Source organism: Rhinoraja longicauda, chromosome 28 (genome assembly GCF_053455715.1).
Source record: "Rhinoraja longicauda isolate Sanriku21f chromosome 28, sRhiLon1.1, whole genome shotgun sequence".
Taxonomy (NCBI): domain Eukaryota; kingdom Metazoa; phylum Chordata; class Chondrichthyes; order Rajiformes; family Arhynchobatidae; genus Rhinoraja; species Rhinoraja longicauda.
In genome coordinates this window covers 26,632,778-26,654,951 of record NC_135980.1, presented here as the reverse complement: position 1 = coordinate 26,654,951, position 22,174 = coordinate 26,632,778, and the positions used below count along the sequence as shown (strand labels likewise).

The window sequence follows — 22,174 nt, the reverse complement described above, 5'->3', positions numbered from 1 at the left end:
TGAGTAGTGATGCTGCAGTTGAGTATTAATGCTGCAGCTGTATTGATGCTGCGGCTGAGTATTGATGTATAGCTGAGTATTAATGCTGCAGCTGTATTGATGCTGCAGTTGAGTATTGATGCTGCAGCTGAGTATTAATGCTGCAGCTGTATTGATGCTGCGGCTGAGTATTGATGTATAGCTGAGTATTAATGCTGCAGCTGTAGTGATGCTGCAGTTGAGTATTGATGCTGCAGCTGAGTATCGATGCCATGACTGAGTATCGATGCCATGACTGAGTATTGATGCTGCAGCTGTATTGATGCATTAATGCTGGCCCCGTCCCTCCTCGCCTGCCTGACGTCAGCTTGTTGCCGCAGCCCCGCGTTGCGGTCCCCGCTTCACTGTTTCACTCCGTCCCGAACAATGGCAGCGGCCGCCGCCCCCCTCGCCCTCTGTCTCTGTCTCTGTCTCTGTCTCTCCGTCCCGGCCACTGCTGCCGCTGCCGGGCCACTGGGGCGCCTGGTCGGGGACACGGCTCACTGCCAGAACCGCTGCCGCAGCACCTTCCCGCTGGCCGGGAACTCCGGGGTAAGGACAACGTCGCCCCGCATCACCTCCACTCCTCTCCTCTCCTCCACTTCCCCCATCCCCTCCCCTGTCCTCTACTCTCCCATCCACTCCACTCCCCCCTCCCCTGTCATCTGCTCTCCCCTCCACTCCACTCCCCCCTCCCCTGTCATCTGCTCTCCCCTCCACTCTCCCCTCCACTCTCCCCTCCACTCCACTCCCCCCTCCCCTGTCATCTGCTCTCCCCTCCGCTCTCCCCCTCCACTCTCCCCTCCACTCTCCCCTCCACTCTCCCCTCCACCCTCCCCTCCACTCTCCCCTCCACCCTCCCCTCCACCCTCCCCTCCACTCTCCCCTCCACTCTCCCCTCCACTCTCCCCTCCACTCTCCCCTCCACTCTCCCCTCCACCCTCCACCCTCCACTCCTCTCCACTCCTCTCCTCACCCCTGGCCTCCCCTCCACTCTCCCCTCCACCCTCCACCCTCCACTCTCCTCTCCACTCCTCTCCACTCCTCTGCACTCCTCTCCTCACCCCTGTCCTCCACTCTCCACTCTCCTCCTCTCTCCCCTCCTCTCTCCCCTCCACTCTCTCCCCTCCCCTGCCCTTGTGTCCGGCAGCGGGTGACAGGGGGACATCCTGGGGATGGGAGGGGAGAGGGGGACAGAGATGCAAGAGGATGGAGAGGAACAGGAATGGAGGGAGGGGGGGGGGGGGGGAGAGAGAGAGAGAGAGAGAGCGAGAGAGAGAGAGAGAGAGAGAGAGCGAGAGAGAGAGATGGATGAGGCGAGAAAGAGGGGGGGAGAGCAAGAGAGAGAGATAGAGAGGGGGGGATGAGGAAAGGGAGCAGGTGGATGGAGAGGGGACAGAGAGAAGGGAACGGGAAAGGAGAGAGAGAGGGAAGGGATGGAGAGAGAGAGAGGGGACAGGATGTTGGGGGGAGGGAGGGAGGGGGAGGGGGGGGGAGGGAGGGAGGGAGGGGGGGGAGGGGGGGAGGGGGGGAGGTAAGGGAGGTAAGGGGGGGAGGTAAGGGAGGTAAGGGAGGTGATAAGAGGCAAACGAGAGTGAGAGGGAAACTCTAAAGAGAAGATCCCGACATAAGAGAGGGGGGTCGAAAGGGGGAGTGGAGGTGAACGGGGGGGTGGGGAGGAGTGGGAGAGTGGGATGGAGGGAGAGTGGGATGGAGGGAGAGTGGGAGAGTGGGATGGAGGGAGAGTGGGAGAGTGGGATGGAGGGTGAAACTGGGAAAGAGAGGTAAAGGGAAAGGAAACGAGAATGAAGGAAAGACAAACTATGGCGTGGGGTAGAATGGGGTGAAAGAAACGTGGGCAAGAGAAACGGGGAGGGGGAGAGGGAGGGGGAGGCAGGGGGAGGGGGAGGGAGGGGGAGGGGGAGGCAGGGGGAGGGGAGGCAGGGGGAGGGGAGGCAGGGAGGGGAGGCAGGGGGAGGGAGGGGGAGGCAGGGGGAGGGGGAGGCAGGGGAGGCAGGGGGAGGGGGAGGCAGGGGGAGGGGGGAGGCAGGGGGAGGGAGGGGGGGGAGGGGGAGGCAGGGGGAGGGGGAGGCAGGGGGAGGGGGAGGCAGGGGGAGGGGAGGCAGAGGAGAGGCAGTGTGAGGGGGAGGGGAGGCAGTGTGAGGGTGAGGGGGCAGGAGGTAGGGGTTGAGGGTGGAGGAAGGATGAAACGCCTGTGCTATTTGATGTCCTTTATTTTGCAAACGATTATCAAACTGGAATAAAGATGGAGGCGTTGTGGAAGGATCTGGACCTGATAAACGTCACCCATCCCTTCTCCCCAGAGATGCTGCCTGTCCCGCTGAGTTACTTCAGCATTGTGTGTGTGTGTGTGTGTGTGTGTGTGTGTGTGTGTGTGTGTGTGTGTGTGTGTGTGTGTGTGTGTGTGTGTGTGTGTGTGTGTCTTTGGAATAAAGATGGAGCGGATTGATTGCTACGTTTGTCTGCAGCAGTCTGCAGCTCGTTCCCAGTGAGTCGTGGGTGACGAGCTGTTCCAGTCGGCAGGGAAGGTTAGAGTCAGTCAGAACTTCATTGTGATGTCGGGGCACAGAGAAAGCTGCCTCCTGATTGATCTTTGCACACAGGGCTTTGGTGAAGGTGCTGGTACTGTTAGAGCTGGTAGCCACCCCATTGTGTCAGTGATAGATTGAGGTGGGTGTGCGGTGTACCAGTTTACCATCTGGTCCCCAGCTCTTACACTGGGGAACAGCTGACAGATTCTATCTGTGCTGTCTCTCTGTCTCACAGGAGAAAATTAACATCCAGCTTCCGCCCTATCATTGGTGCGGGTACATCAATTTGTATTTCATTTACATTAAAGTCGGGGCGTCACGGTGGAGCAGCGGGTAGAGCTGCTGCCTCACGGCACCAGAGACCCGGGCTTGATTTCCAATTTCAGTTTATTATGTACTGAGGTTCAGCGAGAAGCTGTTGTTGCGTGCTAACCAGTCAGCGGAAAAACAACACGTGATTACAACCGAGCGGTCCCCAGTGTCCAGACACATGACTACTGGGTGCTTGTCTGTACGGAGTTTGAACGTTCTCTCTTGTGACCACGTGGGTTTTCTCCGGGTGCTCCAGTCTCCTCCCACGCTCCAAAGTCTGTAGGTTAATTGGCTTCTGTATTTGGTCCCCTAGTGTGTGCAGAATAAAGCCAGTGTGGGCGCGGACTCGATGGGCCGAAGAACGGGCTGTGTCTCCAAGATTAAAAACTGACAAACAAGATAAAGAGGCTGAATTTTGTCGAACCTCTTCGGGTGAAGATGGTAATCCCTGCGAGACGTGTAATTATGTTTTGAACGTGTATTGTTCACAACTCGCTTCCCTGGGCAGTGGCGATACTGGCCCATACATTCCACAGAGGCACTGGTTCAAAACCAAATCCTACGGAGAAAGTGGATTCCCGCTGTGCCGGGAGTCTGTGACATCAACAATAGCTTCATTACAGGGGGTGGGAGGAATCCAGGCCATGCATGACTTGACTGGGACCCACTGCTGCCTGAAGCACCAAATATTCATGTAGGAGTAGTAGTTAATTAGAAGGCAGACCTTCTAATTAATGCTGGAGACAGGCAGCATCTCAGCGGGACAGGCAGCATCTCAATAGACAACAGACAATAGACAATAGGTGCAGGAGTAGGCCATTCGGCCCTTCAAGCCAGCACCACCATTCACCGTGATCATTGCTGATCATCCACAATCTGTACCCCGTTCCTGCCTTCTCCCCATATCCCCTGACTCCGCTATCTCCGGAGAGAAGGAATGGGTGGGAGAACTGCGAAGGGGGAGGGGATGGGGAGCGAGGGAAAGCAAGGGCTATCTGAAGTTAGAGAAGCCAATGTTCAAACCGCTGGGGTGTAAGCTACCCAAGTGAAATATGAGGTGCCGTTCCTCCAACTTGCGCTGGGCCTCTCACTCTGACAATGGAGGAGGCCCAGGACAGAAAGGTCAGATTGGGAATGGGAGGGGGAGTTGAAGTGCTGAGCCACCGGGAGATCAGGTAGGTTAAGGCGGACTGAGTGGAGGTGTTCAGCGAAACGATCGCTGAGCCTGCGCTTGGTATCGCTGATGTAGAGAAGTTGACATCTGGAACAGCGGATACAGTAGATGAGGTTGGAGGAGGTGCAGGTGAACCTCTGCCTCGCCTGAAAAGACTGTCGGGGTCCTTGGATGGAGTCGAGGGGGGAGGTGAAGGGACAGGTGTTGCATCTCCTGCTGTTGCAGGGGAACGTACCTGGGCAGGGGGTGGTTTGGGTGGGAAGGGACGAGTGGACCAGGGAGTTGTGGAGGGAACGGTCTCTGTGGAAAGCAGAAAGGGGTGGAGATGGGAAGATGTGGCCAGTAGTGGGATCCTGTTGGAGGTGGCGAACGTGTTGGAGGATTATATGCTGTTAATAGTAGTTAATGAGCCCAGGGTGAGGTTTGGAGCCCGTATCCCATTGAGAGTCAGTGCCTTTGACAGACCTGTATCCCAGTGAGTGCCAGTGTCTCTGACGGCCCTTTATCCCCTTCCATCACGGGTACTGACCTCCCCACCATCGAAGGGATTTACTGGAGTCACTGCCTCAAAAAGGCAGCCAGCATCCCCAGAGACCCCACACCACCCTGGCCATACTCTCGGTTCACCCCTGCCATCGGGGAGAAGGTACAGGAGCCTGAAAACAGCATCTTCCCCACAGCCATCAGGCTGTCAAACACTGCAACATCAAATAAGCTCTGCACTACTTGGGGGCATTGGTTTTATCTTTTTCCATTGTTAATGTTTGTTTGTTCTGTATGTGTGTGTGTGCATATATGTGTATATATATATATATACCTGTATATACACATTTTTAGACACAAAAAGCTGGAGTAACTCAGCGGGTCAGGCAGCATCTCTGGAGAGAAGGAATGGGTGACGTTTCGGGTCGAGACCGTTCTGCAGACTGACTGAAGTCTCCAGAGATGCTGCCTGACACGCTGAGTTACTCCAGCTTTTTGTGTCTGTCTTCGCTTTAAACCAGCATCTGCAGTTCCTTCATATGCACATTTTTACGTGTGAGTGTGTGTGTGTGTGTGTGTATGTATATATATACACATTTGTACCAGCATCTGCAAGAAAATAACTGCAGATGCTGGTACAAATCGATTTATTCACAAAATGCTGGAGTAACTCAGCAGGTCAGGCAGCATCTCGGGAGAGAAGGAATGGGTGACGTTTCGGGTCGAGACCCTTCCCTTTATATATATATATATATATATGTATGTATAGATATATATATATATATATATATATATATATATATATATATATATATGTGTGTATGTGTATATATATATGTATATGTATATATATATATGTGTGTGTGTGTGTATATATGTGTGTGTATATATGTATATATATTTATATATTTATATGTTTATATATATATATGTGTGTATGTGTATCTTTATATGTGTGTTTGTGCATGTATATATGTGTATATATATATAGATATATATATATCATATATTATATATATGTGTGTGTATGTATGTGTGTATATATGTTTATGTATGTGTGTATGTATAAATACTGAACTTCATTTGTTTATTATATTGTTTCCAGAGTACTATGTTTACATATTCTGTTGTGCTGCTGCAAGTAAGCATTTCATTGTTCTGTTTGGGATGTATGACAATAAAACGCTCTTGACTCCTGAGAGTCTGTCTGTGAGCTCCATTTCCCAGTGAACATCAGCGTCTGAGGTAATTATTTCACAAAATGCTAGAGTAACTCAGCAGGTCAGGCAGCATCTCAGGAGAGAAGGAATGGGTGAACCAGTAAGAGTGGGTGGCTGTAACAGTCGGTATCTGTGGGAACCTCTGCTCCAGCCCCTTTAAGAGAAGCTGAGTGATACTCTTCAGCTTATGAAAATGTTTTTGCTGAGGTGGGCAGTGGTGGTCCATTGTATGGCAGCAATTGATGTTGGTCAGATGACATCTCTCCACATTTCACCGTCTATTTCTCTCGTTTCCCTCTCCCCTGACTCTCAGTCTAAAGAAGGGTCTCAGCCCGAAACGTCACCTATTCCCTTTCTCCTGAGATGCTGTCTGACCCGCAGAATTACTCCAGCTTTTTGTGTCTACCTTTCGATAACATTACGATAATTAGTAGATTAGCTGGTGATTGTAAATTGCTCCTTGTGTATGTGGGTGACGGACGAATCAGGGCAAAGTCTAGTTTAGAGAAATGGCGCAGAAACAGGCCCTTCGGCCCACTGAGCCCTTACCGACCACCACACTTGTGCTATCATACGCACACCGGGGACAATTTACAATTATACCAAGCCAGTTAACCGACAAACCTGTATGTCTTTGGAGTGTGGGAGGAAACGGGAGTACCCAGAGAAAACCTACGCAGGTCACGGGGAGAACGTACAAACTCCGTACAGACAGCGCCCATAGTCGAGGTCAAACCCAGGTCTCTGGCGCTGTAAGGCAGCAACTCTACCGCTGCGCCACCCAAGAATTATAGGGAAATAAGTGGGGGAATGGGATTGATGGGATTGTTCTGAGAGCTGGCATAGACTCCATGGGCCCACTGGACCTTTCCTATGTCATATGAGCGTATCAGGGTGGTGAATCTGTGGAATTCTTCACCACAGACGGCTGTGGAGGCAAAGCCAAGGGATATTTGTAAGGAGGGGATTGACAGATTCTTGGTTAGTAACGGTGTCAGGGGTTAGGGGGAGAAGGCAGGAGAATGGGGTTGAGAGGGAAAGATAGATCAACCATGATGGGAATGGCAGAGTAGACTTGATGGGCCGAATGGCCTGATTCTGCTCCTATAAATTAACTTATGCATATATGGAAGATCATTGGTCACTTACAAGTGAGTTATTGTTGACATTTTCATCTTGTGCTAAACATTTCTAAATTGAATTAGTCTGAAGAAGGGTCCTGACTGTGGAAGTTGCACCTATCCATGTTCTCCAGAGATGCTGCCTGACCCGCTGAGTTACTCCAGCACTCTGTGTCCATGTACTCCAGAGATGCTGCCTGACCCGCTGAGTTACTCCAGCACTCTGTGTCCATGTACTCCAGAGATGCTGCCTGACCCGCTGAGTTACTCCAGCACTCTGTGTCCATGTTCTCCAGAGATGCTGCCTGACCCGCTGAGTTACTCCAGCACTCTGTGTCCATGTACTCCGGAGATTCTGCCTGACCCACTGAGTTACTCCAGCACTCTGTGTCCATGTTCTCCAGAGATTATGATAGACAATAGACAATAGGTGCAGGAGTAGGCCATTCGGCCCTTCGAGCCGGCACCACCATTCAATGTGATCATGGCTGATCATTCTCAATCAGTACCCCGTTCCTGCCTTCTCCCCATACCCCCTGACTCCGCTATCCTTAAGAGCTCTATCTAGCTCTCGAATGCATTCAGAGAATTGGCCTCCACTGCCTTCTGAGGCAGAGAATTCCACCAGATGCTGCCTGACCCGTTGAGTTACTCCAGCACTCTGTGTCCATGTTCTCCAGAGATGCTGCCTGACCCGTTGAGTTACTCCAGCACTCTGTGTCCATGTTCTCCAGAGATGCTGCCTGACCCGCTGAGTTAATCCAGCACTTTGTGTCCATGTTCTCCAGAGATGCTGCCTGACCCGCTGAGTTACTCCAGCACTCTGTGTCCATGTTCTCCAGAGATGCTGCCTGACCCGCTGAGTTAATCCAGCACTTTGTGTCCATTTTTCCCTCATCATTCTTTGGTATGTTGATGAGTTTGCAACGTAAAGTTAGGACTACTCGTCAAAGCTGAGGAGAGTCGAGGGGCGGCACGGTGGCGCAGCGGTTGAGTTGCAGAGTTGCTCACAGCGCCAGAGACCCGAGTTCGATCCTGACTACGGGCGCGGTCTGTACGGAGTTTGTACGTTCTCCCTGCGACCGCGTGGGGTTTCTCCTGGTGCTCCGGCTTTCTCCCACACTCCAAAGACGTGCAGGTTTGTAGGCTAATTGCCTTTGGTAAAAATTGTAAATTGTCCCTGGTGTGTGTGGGATAGTGCTGGTGTGTACAGGGATAGTGCTGGTGGTCGGCACGGACTCAGTGGGCCGAGGTCCCAGATTCTGCGCTGTATCTCTAAACTAAACTAGTGCATGGGGTGATCGCTGGTTGGCGGGGCCTGGCTGGGCCTGTTTCAATAGACAGTAAGTGCAGGAGGAGGCCATTCAGCCCTTCGAGCCAGCACCGCCATTCAATGTGATCATGACTGATCATTCTCAATCAGTACCCCGTTCCTGCCTTCTCCCCATACCCCCTGACTCCGCTATCCTTAAGAGCTCTATCCAGCTCTCTCTTGAACGCATTCAGAGAATTGGCCTCCACTGCCTTCTGAGGCAGAGAATTCCACAGATTCACAACTCTCTCTGACTGAAAAAGTTTTTCCTCATCTCCGTTCTAACGCTGTCTCGCTAAAATCTAAATGGTACGTGTGACGCACAGTGCGCGAGCCGTGCGGCTGGCTAAGCGATGGCTGCTTCTGTTTCCCCTGCAGGACTCGACTCCGAGCGCCTGTCTCCGCGGCTGCCGTCTCCTCTCCATCTGCCTGTTTGTGGATGGGATCAGTGGTTTGAACAGCACCAGAGCTGAGTGCGAGGCAGGTGAGCATCGGCGTCACTTCATTCCCCGAAACACCCACGTAATTCCACACTCCCGCCACACTTCCCCAGCAGATGCGCGTGGGGTGCAAGGGGCCGGTGGGAGGGTGAACCGGGGTAGTGCCTCCAGCGCCTTCAAGGGGCTTCTGCAGGAGGCACCCCCCGGGACACAGAGATGGCCGGGCGAGGAGAGGGGGGGAAGAGGAGAGGAGAGGGGGGCGTGGGTTCACGGGGACTGCTCCAGGACATCGAGCGCGCGGGGCCGACCAGACTTTGGATTTTGAAAATGGCGGTGCCTGTATGTGTAATATATGCAAAAGGAATCTCACAATGCAGAGGCAGATATCATAAAATAAATACAATATGTGACAAACTAATATGTGACATAATTGTGAAATAAAGTACCATTGAACCATGGCATGTTATCCATATCCCTCCAGATCCATGCGCCTATCCAAAAGCCTCCTAAATGCCACTGCCTCGACTCCCCCCCCGGCCTCTGGCAACGGGTTTCCAGGCACCCACCACTCTCTCTGTAACCACCATTTATAGACAATAGACAATAGTTGCAGGAGAAGGCCGTTCGGCCCTTCGAGCCAGCACCGCCATTCGCTGTGATCACGGCTGATCATCCACAATCAGTACCCTGTTCCTGCCCTCTCCCCATACCCCCTGACTCCGCTATCTTTAAGAGCTCTATCTAACTCTCTCTTGAAAGCATCCAGAGAATCGGCGTCCACTGCCTTCTGAGGAAGAGAATTCAATAGACAATAGACAATAGGTGCAGGAGGAGGCCATTCGGCCCTTCGAGCCCAATCACATTCAATGTGATCATGGCTGATCATTCTCAATCAGTACCCCGTTCCTGCCTTCTCCCCATACCCCCTGACTCCGCTATCCTTAAGAGCTCTATCTAGCTCTCTCTTGAATGCATTCAGAGAATTGGCCTCCACTGCCTTCTGAGGCAGAGAATTCCACACATTCACAACTCTTTTGACTGAAAAAGTTTTTCCTCATCTCAGTTCTAAATGGCCTACCCCTTATTCTTAAACTGTGGCCCCTTGTTCTGGACTCCCCCAACATTGGGAACATGTTTCCTGCCTCTAACGTGTCCAACCCCTTAATAATCTTGTACGTTTCGATAAGATCTCCTCTCATCCTTCTAAATTCCAGTGTATACAAGCCTAGTCGCTCCAGTCTTTCAACATATGAATTCCACAGATTCACAACTCTCTGAGTGAAAAAGGTTTTTCCTCGTCTCCGTTCTAAATGGGCTTACCCCTTATTCTTAAACTGTGGCATGAATATAAGGATTGAATGCTCTCCTGTTATTTTTCAAGCCAACCACTTGACAGGTATGTAGGTTAATTGGCTGGGTAAATGTAAAAATTGTCCCTAGTGGGTGTAGGATAGTGTTAATGTACGGGGATCGCTGGGCGGCACGGACTTGGAGGGCCGAAAAGGCCTGTTTCCGGCTGTATATATATGATATGATATGATATCTGTGTTCACAGTGACTGAACCCTCTGCCACTGGAAAGACAATGGTTTAAGTTCCAGAACCAGCAGGTGGCGTCTTTGGCCATTGATACAGAGACGTGTTCAACAGCAGAGCGATTTAGATGATTAAATATTTATTTATTACCTTCCATCACAGTGAGGGGCGTGGAATCCGCTGTGGTGGATGTTGATGTTAAATTGTACTTTATGTGGTTGTGTGTCTTGTTGCTTTTCACGTAGTATGGCTGTATTGGAACCCAAATTTCACTGTACCTTAGTTGGTACATGTGACAATAAATTGATTTTGAAAGTCAGTCTCAGTGGCCACAATCGTGAAACCGCTGTTTCATTGTCCAAGCCATCTTGTTCACCAGGGAATGAAATCTCCCATCATCAGTGATTGGAGCAGGATCAGGCCATTCGGCCCCATCAGGTCTACTCCGCCATTCAATCATGGCTGATCTATCTTTCCCTCTCAACCCCATTCAGGGCAGAGGCGAGGAAGGGATCTTTTCTTCCTGGCTAGATGCAGGGAAAATGTTCCCCGTGTTGGGGGAGTCCAAAACCAGGGGGTCACAGTTTAAGAATAAGGGGTAGGCCATTTAGGACTGAGATGAGGAAAAACTATTTCACCCAGAGAGTTGTGAATCTGTGGAATTCTCTGCCTCAGAAGGCAGTGGAGGCCAATTCTCTGAATGCTTTCAAGAGAGAGCTAGATAGAGCTCTTAAGGATAGCGGAGTCAGGGGGTATGGGGAGAAGGCAGGAACGGGGTACTGATTGAGAATGATCAGCCATGATCACTTTGAATGGCGGTGCTGGCTCGAAGGGCCGAATGGCCTCCTCCAGCACCTATTGTCTATTGTCTATTGAATGGCGCTGCTGGTTCAAAGGGCCGAATGGCCTACTCCTGCACCTATTTTGTATGTGTCTGTGTAGTCAGCCTGCGATGTGTGCCTGTGTTTACAGCATGCCTGGAGGCATACAGTCGGACAGAGGAGCAGTACGGTTGTGCCACCGGCTGCAGGGAGCAGTTTCTGGAGACGGAGAGGAGGCAGAAACAGGTGAGGCCCCGTGCAGGCGGCACTCAGCGCGCAGGGCAGCGGGAAACGTGAAGCGATGCCAACGCAAGGGGAGGCGTGGAGAGGCGGGCACCTGGGGAGGAGCCGGTGGGGTTGACTTGAGTTACCGACAGGATCTCCAAGGACTTCAAAACACATTTCACTGGCGCTAAAGTAGGCATGTTGACAGTCAATTTGCACGAAACAACACCCATAAACAACAAAGTGGAAATAGGGTGATACAGTGTGGAAACAGGCCCTTCGGCCCAACTTGCCCACACCGGCCAACATGTCCCAGCTACCCTAGTCCCACCCGCGCGCGTTTGGCCCATATTTCTCCAAACCTATCCTATCCATGTACCTGTCTCAAACGTTGGGATAGTCCCAGCCTCGTCTACCCCCTCTGGCAGCTTGTTCCATACACCCACCACCCTTTTTGGGACTGACTGAAGAAGGGTCTCGACCCGAAGCGTCGCCCATTCCTTCTCTCCAGAGGTGCTGCCTGACCAGCATTTTGTGTCTACCTTCGACTTAAACCATCACCCGTACAGAACAGCCCCCTGAGTCTGTAAGCGAGAGATGCCATTTTGGTGCTATTTCACAGTCCCAGCTGCAGCCGGTCACAAAGGCCCGTGGCAGCCGTCACCTCTGTTCCTGTCGTCCCGCGATACGATGTCTCTCTCCTTGTTCTCCTCTTGCTGACGTGTTTCTGTGAGAGTCCCCCTCTCTCGCTGGTCTCTCCCTCTCCTTGCTACTGAGTCTGAAGAAGGGTCCTGACCTGAAACATCGCCTGTTCACTGCCACCACAGACCCGCTAAGTTGGTCCACTTTGTGTTTTGCTTCACGATAGCACAGCTTAGTTTGGTTTAGTTCAGTGTAGACATACAGCGCAGATACAGGCCCTTCGGCCCATCGAGTGCACACCGACCAGCGATCCCTGCACACTAACGCTACCCTACACACAAGGGACGACTTGACATATTATTACCAAGCCAATTTGGGTGTCATGGTGACGCAGCGGTAGAGTTGCTGCCTTACAGCACTTGCAGCGCCGGAGACACGGGTTCGATCCTGACTATGGGTGCCGTCTGTGCGGAGGTTTGTAGGAGAACTGGCTTGGTGTATGCGTAAAGTGTCTCGAGTGTGTGTAGGACAGTGTTAATGTGCGGGGATCACTGGTCGGATTGGACTCGATGGACCGAAGGGCCTTTTCCCGCACTGCATCACTAAAACTAAATTAACCTACAAACCTGCACGTCTTTGGAGCGTGGGAGGAAACCGAAGATCTCGGAGAAAACCCACGGGGAGAACGTGCAAACTCCGTACAGACAGCGCCCGTAGTCGGGATGGAACCCGTGTCTCCGGCGCTGTGAGGCAGTAGCTTTAACGCCGCGCGCTTGTTTGGAGTAAAACTCTCTGTGTATCTCCTGCAGCTCCTGACAGCCACTCCTGAACCCGCCTTGTTCTCCCTCTTCGACTACGTGTCCAACCTGTGGAGTGACTTTGTCAACTCAGCCCAGAGTTTGGTCTCTTCCACCTGGACCTTCTACCTGCAGGCTGACGATGGCAAGGTTGTGGTCTTCCAGGTAATGCAACCCCTTCTCCACACGTCCTTGGTAAACCTTGCCGCACAAAGCGCAAACCTCCACAGCGAGCTGAGCTGAGCTCGTATGTGATTGGAGCAGAATTAGCCCATCGAGTCCACGCCGCCATTCAATCATGGCTGATCCTTCGTTCCCTCTCAACCCCATTTCTCCCGCCTTCTCCCCATAACCCCTGACACTTTAGTTCATTGTCACGTGTACTGAGGTACAGTGAGAAGCTTTTGTTGCACGTGATCCAGTCAGCCGAAAGACAATACTTGATTACAATCTAGCCAACCACAGTGTTTAGATGGATGATAAAGGGAATAACGTCAATAACGCTATATTGCAAGATAAAGCTAATTAAGTCCGAACAGAGATAATCCGAGGGTCTCCAGTGATGTAGGTGGTAGTTCAGGACCAATGTTGCAGTGCCAGTTTTTTAAGTGCCGAAGCTGTCACTGCCTTTTCCCAGTTCTCCCACTGGTCTTCCCGTCTCCGACTACATCCCATCTTTGTCCCGCCCCCTCCCCTGACATCAGTCTGAAGAAGGGCCTCGACCCGAAACGTCACCCATTCCTTCTCTCCAGAGATGCTGCCTGACCCGCTGAGTTACTTCAGCATTTTGTGTCTACCTTCGATTTGAACCGGCACCTGGCAGTGATTTTCCTACACACCGTTTGCTGGTACTTTTACTTAGAGACCCGAGCACCCGAGCACCCGGAGATAACCCGCACAGTCACAGGGAGAACATACACGCTCCGTACAAACATAGGGCAGGATTGAATCAGGGTCTCTGGCGCTGTAAGGCAGCCACTCTACCGCTGTGGAACTGTGTGTTCCCATCTCTGACGCCCCATGTCCACCCCTCCTTAGACACGCTCCCCTCTCTGATCTTCCACCTTCCTCCAACATCCCCCACTCACACGGTACTCTCCCCTGACACCAGCCCTCCTTCCCCATCTCAGACCCCCAGTACTAAAAAAAAAAACAAACATAGAAAATAGGTGCAGGAGTAGGCCATTCGGCCCTTCGAGCCTGTACGCACCGCCATTCAATATGATCATGGCTGATCATCCAGCTCAGTATCCCGTACCTGCCTTCTCTCCATACCCCCTGATCCCTTTAGCCACAAGGGCCACATCTAACTCCCTCTTAAATATAGCCAATGAACTGGCCTCAACTACCTTCTGTGGCAGAGAATTCCACAGACTCACCACTCTCTGTGTGAAGAAATGTTTTCTCATCTCGGTCCTAAAAGACTTCCCCCTTATCCTTAAGTTGTGACCCCTGGTTCTGGACTTCCCCAACATCGGGAACAATCTTCCTGCATCTAGCCTCTCCAACCCCTTAAGAATTTTATATGTTTCTATAAGATCCCCCCTCAGTCTTCTGAAGTCCAGCGAGTACAAGCCCAGTCTATCCAGTCTTTCCTCATATGCAAGTCCTGCCATCCCAGGGGTCAATCTGGTGAACCTTCTCTGTACTCCCTCTAAGGCTAGAATGTCTTTCCTCAGATTAGGAGACCAAAACTGTACACAATACTCCAGGTGCGGTCTCACCAAGGCCCTGTACAACTGCAGCAGAACCTCCCTGCTCCTAAACTCTGCCCCCTTCAGTTCTCCCTCCCATCCTGGACCTGAACTAATGTCTGCATTCCCCTGTACCTCCAGGCAAACCCGGAGGTGGAGTTCTCGTCCCTGGACCTGGAGCCCTCGCTGCCCAATGAGACCGAGAATCCCCAGGACTGGATCCCCAGGCACCAGGAGGAGCTAACGTCACAGACTATCCCGGGAACGCCAGAACCACAGCCAGGTGCGTTGCTGGAGCGAACGGAAAATGTTCCCTTCAATCGGAGGGCCAGGACTTGTGGGCGGTCACGGTGGCGCAGCGGTAGAGTTGCTGCCTTGCAGCGCCGGAGACCCGGGTTCGATCCCGACTACGGGCGCCGTCTGTACGGAGTTTGTACGTTCTCCCCGTGACCCGCGTGGGTTTTCTCCAAGATCTTTTGTTTTCCTCCCGCACTCCAAAGACGTACAGGTATGTAGGTTAATTGGCTTGGTGTATGTGTAAACTGTCCCTGGTGTGTGTGCGTAGGGTAGTGTTAACGTGCTGAGTTCGCTGGTCGGCGCCGACTCGGTGGGCCTGTTTCCACGCTGTATCTCTAAACTAAACTGTCGGTCACTCAGGGCTGATAAGACATGTTCATAAGTCCTCGGCCAGAGGGCCATTCGGCCCATCTAGTCCACACCACCATTCAATCATGGAGTCATACAGTGCGGAAACAGGCCCTTCGGCCCAACAACCACACCCACCCACAAACATGGCTGGTCTATCTTTCCCTCTCAACCCCATTCTCCTGCCTTCTCCCCATAAACTTTGACCACCTGGACTAATCACAAACCCATCATTCTCCACTTTAAAAACACCCAAAGACTTGGCCTCCACCTCCGTCTGTGGCAAAGAATTCCACAGATTCACCATCCTCTGACTGAAGAAATTAATCTTTAGTCACCTCTCCCTCTGCACCATCAGACTAGATTATCGGCTGAACCTCTAGATGGTTGTTATGTGAAGTGGGATTGAGAATTGGGCTTGAATATGGCACTGTTCCAAGATGTGATTAAGAGCAAGCATTGCCCAATGATCAGACCCCCCTTGATCCAGGGTGGAGTCAAAGAATCGAATCCTCGTAGGTTGATTGTACAGGTCCACCACTTCAGGAGGAATCCAGAGCACCCGGAGAAAACCCACGCAGGTCACGGGGAGAACGTACAAACTCCGTACGGACAGCACCCGTGGTCAGGATCGAACCCGGGTCGGTCTCAGCCGCTCACGTTGATGGGTCTGAGAGAGAAAAGATTGTAGGGAAATACGTGGAGGGATGGGATAGATGGGGTGGTTCTGAGAGCTGGCATAGACTCCATGTTCCAGAGCCCCGGCATGTGAGGTAGCCAGCTTGGGGGGGTTAAGGAATGGGAGGAAGCCAACGTGGGGGGGGGGGGGGTAAGGGATGGGTGGTAGCCAGCTTGGGGGGGGGTGGGGGGTAAGGGATGGGTGGGAACCAGCTTGGGGGGGTGGGGGGGGGTAAGGGATGGGTGGGAACCAGCTTGGGGGGGGTAAGGGGTGGGTGGTAGCCAGCTTGGGGAGGCGGGGGGGTAAGGCATGGGTGGTAGCCAGCTTGGGGGGGGGGTGGGGGGGTAAGGGATGGGTGGGAATCAGCTTGGGGGGGGTAAGGGGTGGGTAGTAGCCAGCTTGGGGGGGGGTGGGGGGGTAAGGGATGGGTGGGAATCAGCTTGGGGGGGTAAGGGGTGGGTAGTAGCCAGCTTGGGGGGGGTGGGGGGGTAAGGGATGGGAGGAAGCCAACGTGGGGGGGGTAAGGGATGGGTGGTAGCCAGTTTGGGGGGTGGGGGGGGGGTTAAGGGATGGGTGGGAGCCAGCTTGGGGGGGGGGGGGGGGTAAGGGGTGGGTAGTAGCCAGCTAGTGGGGCAAATTCGACATGCCAATCGGGCGCGGAAGTCCCGATGAGGTCGTGATCGGCTGCCTTGCCCAGCCTGGGCACTGCCAGGTTTATGGGGCGAAGTCGGTGGTGATTTGAAGCGCGCTCTGGTAATGTTGTCCGGATTAAAGGAGGTGCCGGGCAGTCGGTGGTGGGCCCGTATTGTCCTGGTTACCCCCTCCCCGTGTCAGTCGTTGCCCTGGGTACCTGGCAGGAAGCCGCAGCCTGGCAGCCTAGGCCAAGCGCCGAGCTCTCCAACAACACGTGCGGGTTGTTCGCTGTAGTCGATGTCTCCCTTGTTGCTTGCAGCTGTTGCCGAGGGGGTGAGGAAGGAGGCAGACAGCCGGGGGGATCACAGAGCCAGTGTTGAAAGAGAAGCTCGCAGATGGAGAAGACTTGCCGCCACAGCACGACTTCCTGGGCTGCATGTCACGGTACGGGAGCCTACTGACCATCCCCACATCGCTGTGAGTCTGACTCAGATACAACAGCTTCGGAACCACACTCGTGTAGATCGAGCCATAGAGTGATACAGCGTGGAAACAGGCCCCTCGCCCCAACCTGCCCACACCGGCCAACAATGTCCCAGCTTCACTAGTCCCACAAGATGGCCGCGCCGTTGTGTTTGGCTGCCTGCCACTGTATGTTTATTTTTTTTCCTAGTCGGATGTGCAGCACTTTGGTCAACGTGGGTTGTTTTTAAATGTGCTATACAAATAAATTGACTTGACTTGACTTGACCTGCCTGCGCTTGGTCCATAACCCTCCAAACCTGTCCTATCCATGTACCTGTCTAATTGTTTCTTAAACGTTGGGATAGTCCCAGCCTCAACTACCTCCTCTGGCAGCTTGTTCCAGATTGATCCCTGGGATGGTGGGACTTACATACGAGGAAAGACTGGATAGACTGGGCTTGTACTCGCTGGAATTTAGAAGACTGAGGGGGGGTCTTATAGAAACATATAAAATTCTTAAGGGGTTGGAGAGGCTAGATGCGGGAAGATTGTTCCCGATGTTGGGGAAGTCCAGAACCAGGGGTCACAGCTTAAGGATAAGGGGGAAGTCTTTTAGGACCGAGATGAGAAAACATTTCTTCACACAGAGAGTGGTGAATCTGTGGAATTCTCTGCCACAGAAGGTAGTTGAGGCCAGTTCATTGCCTATATTTAAGAGGGAGTTAGATGTGGCCCTTTTTGCTAAAGGGATCAGGGGGTATGGAGAGAAGGCAGGTACAGGTTACTGAGCTGGATGATCAGCCATGATCATATTGAATGGCGGTGCAGGCTCGAAGGGCCGAATGGCCTACTCCTGCACCTATTTTCTATGTTTCTATGTTTCTATACACCCACCACCCTCTGTGTGAAAAGGTTACCCCTCAGATTCCTATTAAATCTGTTCCCCTTCACCTTGAACGTGTCCTCTGGTCCTCGATTCACCTACTCTGGGCAAGAGACTGTGTATCTACCCGATCTATTCCTCTCATGATTTTATACACCTCTATAAGATCTCCCCTCATCCTCCTGCGCTCCAAGGAATAGAGACCCAGCCTACTCAACCTCTCCCTACAGCTCACACCCTCTAGTCCTGGCAACATCCTCGTAAATCTTCTCTGAACCCTTTCAAGCTTGACGATATCTTTCCTATAACACGGTGCCCAGAACTGAACACAATATTCTAAATGCGGTCTCGCTAACGTCTAATACAACTGCAACGTGACCTCCCAACTTCTATACTCGTATATTGAAGATGGCAAAGATAGACCCCAAATGCTGTAGTAAATTCAGCGGGACAGGCAGCGTCTCTGGAGAGAGAGAAGGAATGGGTGACGTTTCGGGCCGAGACCCTTCCTCAGCCCCTCGCCCACTGTTAACTGGATGGAGCAGGCTCCTGGTATCGACGCCACAGACCAAGCTGAGCACTGTGGTATAAATAGAGACACAATTCCTGAGACTCGTGAGGATTTTGCAACAAACATTTCCTCTCGCACTTGAATATTTTCTCAACAATGTTCCTCATAAAATATAAGCAAGTTTTGTTTTTCCTTTGCCATGTTATTTTTTTTGGGATAAATGTCGATAAGAACACCAGACAGAATCTCACTGCTTGACGCAAAGTGCTGGAGAAACTCAGCGGGTCAGGTAGAATCTCTGGGGAAAGACGTCTTGGGTCGGGACTCTTCTTCAGACTGAATAAAGGTCCCGACCCGAGACGTCACCGATCCACTTCCTCCCGAGATGCCGCCTGTCCCGCTGAGTTACTCCAGCACTTTGCGCTTATCTTTGGTATAGACCAGCATCTGCTGCGGTTTCTTTTGTTGGTGTTATCCAGTCAGTGGAATGGATGCATGATTGCAATCGAGCCTTCCACAGTGTACAGATGCATGATAAAGGGAACAAAGTTTAGTGCAAGGTAAAGTCCAGTAAAGGAAGTCTGAAGGTCTCCAATGAGGTAGATAGGAGCTCAGGACCGCTCTCTAGTTGGTGATAGGATGGTTCAGTTGCCTGATAGCAGCCGGGAAGATACTCCTTGGACCTGGAGGTGTGCGTTTTCACACTTCTGTACCTCTTGCCCGATGGGAGAGGGGAGAAGAGGGAGTGGCCGGGGGCGAGATCCTCCTTGATTATGGTGCTGGCCTTGCCGAGGCAGCGTGAGGTGCAGATGGAGTCTCACAACATTGATGTGAACAGTGGAGCTGGTCAGCCAACCTCGAGTGGAGGAAGGGATTGACCGGACTTGTCCTGGGTCTTCTCTCGCTTCCAGTTCCCTCCCCACCCTTACAATCAGTCTGAAGAAGGGTCCCGACCCATAAGCGTCACCCACCCATTGTTCTCCAGAGATGCTGCCTGACCCGCTGAGTTCCTCCGCCATTTTGTGTCTGTCCATGGGTTAAGGCCTATTGGGCTTGTCTTTCCTTTGTTTCCACAGGCGCTCAGGGCTGCCTCGGTGGATCCTGGCTGGCTGCCTGGTTTTGTCAATCGTGGTCATGTTGTGGCTGAGTTGTGCTAATTTAGTGACCGATCAACACGCAAAGTCGCAGGTGAGTTGTTCAGAACTTCTAGGAGCAGAATTAGGCCATTCGGCCCATCAGGTCTACTCCACCATTCATCATGGCTGATCTATCTCTCCCTCCTAACCCCATTCTCCCGCCTTCTCCCATAACCCCCGACACTCGCACTAATCAAGAATCTGTCAATCACCGCCTTGAAAAAATATCCATGGACTTGGGCCTCCACAGCCGTCTGTGGCGATGAATTCCACAGATTCACCACCCTCTGACTAAAGAAATTCCTCCACATCCCCATTCTAAAGCTAGGCCCTTTAATTCTGAGTCTGTGGCCTCTGGTTCTAGACTCTCCCACTAGTGGAAACATTCTCTCCACATCCACTCTATCCAGTAGTGTAAGGAAATAACTGCAGATGCTGGTACAAATCGAAGGTATTTGTTCACAAAATGCTGGAGTAACTCAGCGGGTCAGGCAGCATCTCAGGTGAGAAGGAATGGGTGACGTTTCGGGTCGAGACCCTTCTTCCTCAACTCTTCGTTTCGAGACCCGAAACGTCACCCATTCCTTCTCTCCAGAGATGCTGCCTGACCTGCTGAGTTACTCCAGCATTTTGTGAATAAATCCACTCTATCTAGGGTCTTTCATTATTCTGTACGTTTCAATGAGGTCTCCCCCTCATCCTTCTAAACTCCAGCGAGTACAGGCCCAGTGCCGACAAACGCTCATCGTATGCTAACCCTCTCATTCCTGGGATCATTCTCGTAAACCTCCTCTGGACCCTCTCCAGAGCCGGCATGTCCAGTTGTGTATGGCTCAACATTACAGCCATGTTTGATGGCTATGTGTCGAGGGAGAACTTTACTCTCGACATAATATCAGTGTTGTTCCTGTCCTGGGGAGTACTTAATGGGCACTACAGAGAGAGTATTATAGACACAAAGACACAAAGTGCTGGCGTAACTCAGCGGGCCAGGCAGCATCTCAGGAGAGAAGGAATGGGCGACGTTTCGGGTCGAGACCCTTCTTCAGACTGATGTCAGGGGGGCGGGGGTATTATAGAGTGATTCAGCGTGGAAACAGGCCCTTTGGCCCAACTTGCCCACACGCACCAACTTGTCCCATCCACACTAGTCCCACCTGCCTGCGTTTGGTCCATATCCCTCTGCACCTGCCCTGTCCATGTACCTAACATTGACACAAAATGCTGCAGTAACAATCTGAAGAAGGGTCTCCACCTCAAAACGTCACCCATTCCTTCTCTCCAGAGATGCTGCCTGTCCCACTGAGTTTACTCCGGCACTTTGTGTCTATCTTTGTGTAAACCAGCATCTGCAGTTCCTTCCTACACTATCCGAGTACCTGTCTAAATGTGTCTTAAACATTGTGACAGTCCCTGCCTCAACTACTTTCACCCCCACAATTACTCTGTGTGTAACTTTTTTTTTTTTTTTTTCCCGGTATCTGAATGCTTATTAATTGTCCACTCTGCTCAAGATTGTTACATTTTCTTACATTTGTAATATTCGGCAAAATGTTGACCAAAGCAGCAGAATTTTAATAATGAGAGCAAACTTCCATTGCATAGCAAAAACATACTGGAAATCAAATCTCTTTCCCTAGAAGTGAAGCATAAATCCAAAACCAGCAACTTAACCTCAGGAATGGTTCAGATTATCTAATATTCTTCTTCTTCTTCTTCTTCATCTTGCTCCTCAATGCTGTTAGCTCCAACCTCTCTGTGTAACTTGCACTGGGAATGTTCAATGAAAATGCGTTGCTTATCGATCGTTATTTTGATTCTCTCTCTCTCTCTCTCTCTCTCTATCGTTTCCTTGCAGCCTCTGAGCATCAATGGTGATCAGGAGAGCTCAGTGAAAGCTCCACTGAATGGACTGTCCCCTGTTATCACCGTAACGATCGTGGATGGAGAGGACCAGGATGTGTGTCCTCTGCCGATGAAAGTGGACCTGAGTAAAACCCTCATCTAGGACATCATCTGCCAGTGTAAAGGGCCATTCGCGTCTTGCTTGCCCGCTCAAGGTGGCAGTTTCAGTATTGACGAGTACCCCCTCTTCCCTCCCCCCCCCCCCCCCTCTCTCCTCCCGACCCCCCCGCTTGTGAAATACATCCTGCACTGCAGGCTGGGGAGGGGATGGCATATTTTTGGAATCTAATAACGTTATAAATCTCCACACCCCCCCACATTAAGATCGGAAAGCCCAAGACCCCAAACTCCTAATCTTTCGTTGAAGTCCTAAATGAGGGGTTTTCAGGATTCTGGGACGTCTTCAGAACTTCCTTGATCTCATTGTGACCTGATTGTGTGCTTGTAGTGCCGAGCTCAACGAGAGCTCCAATAGTCAGCCTCTCGGACAACTTTACAAACTGTCAGCAGCTGTGTGGCAGGGAGGGGGATGTGAGTAAAGGTTCTCTCTCCCTCCCACACACGCGCGCGCACACACACACACACACACACACACACACGTGCACACACACACACACACACACACACACACACACGTGCGCACACACACGTGCGCGCGCACACACACACACACACACACACACACACACGTGCGCACACACACACACACACACACTCTCTCGCTCATACACTTTCTTTGTGCGATCCCCCACTCGCCCATGAAACCCCCTCTTTCCTGCACCCCCATCCCCTCCTCTCTCTCCCCCCTTCTCCTCCCCCCTTCTCTCTTCCCCCTTCTCTCTCTCTCCCCTTCTCTCTCCCCCCTTCTCTCTCCCCCCCTTCTCTCTCCCCCCTTCTCTCTCACCCCCTTCTCTCTCCCCCCCTTCTCTCTCCCCCCCTTCTCTCTCCCCCCTTCTCTCTCCCCCCTTCTC

General features: G+C 52.0%; 1 protein-coding gene across 1 annotated transcript; it reads left to right on the top strand.

Moving 5' to 3' along the window:
• Positions 1-170: 170 nt before the first annotated feature.
• On the top strand, positions 171-22,075 carry tmem59l (transmembrane protein 59-like). Its single transcript, XM_078424159.1, is given in 9 exon segments — positions 171-570; positions 8,571-8,676; positions 11,140-11,234; positions 12,665-12,817; positions 14,488-14,629; positions 16,623-16,660; positions 16,662-16,747; positions 19,239-19,350; positions 21,157-22,075. Coding segments are annotated over 9 exon segments (1,143 nt in total). The 5' UTR covers positions 171-309; the 3' UTR covers positions 21,307-22,075.
• Positions 22,076-22,174: the final 99 nt, after the last annotated feature.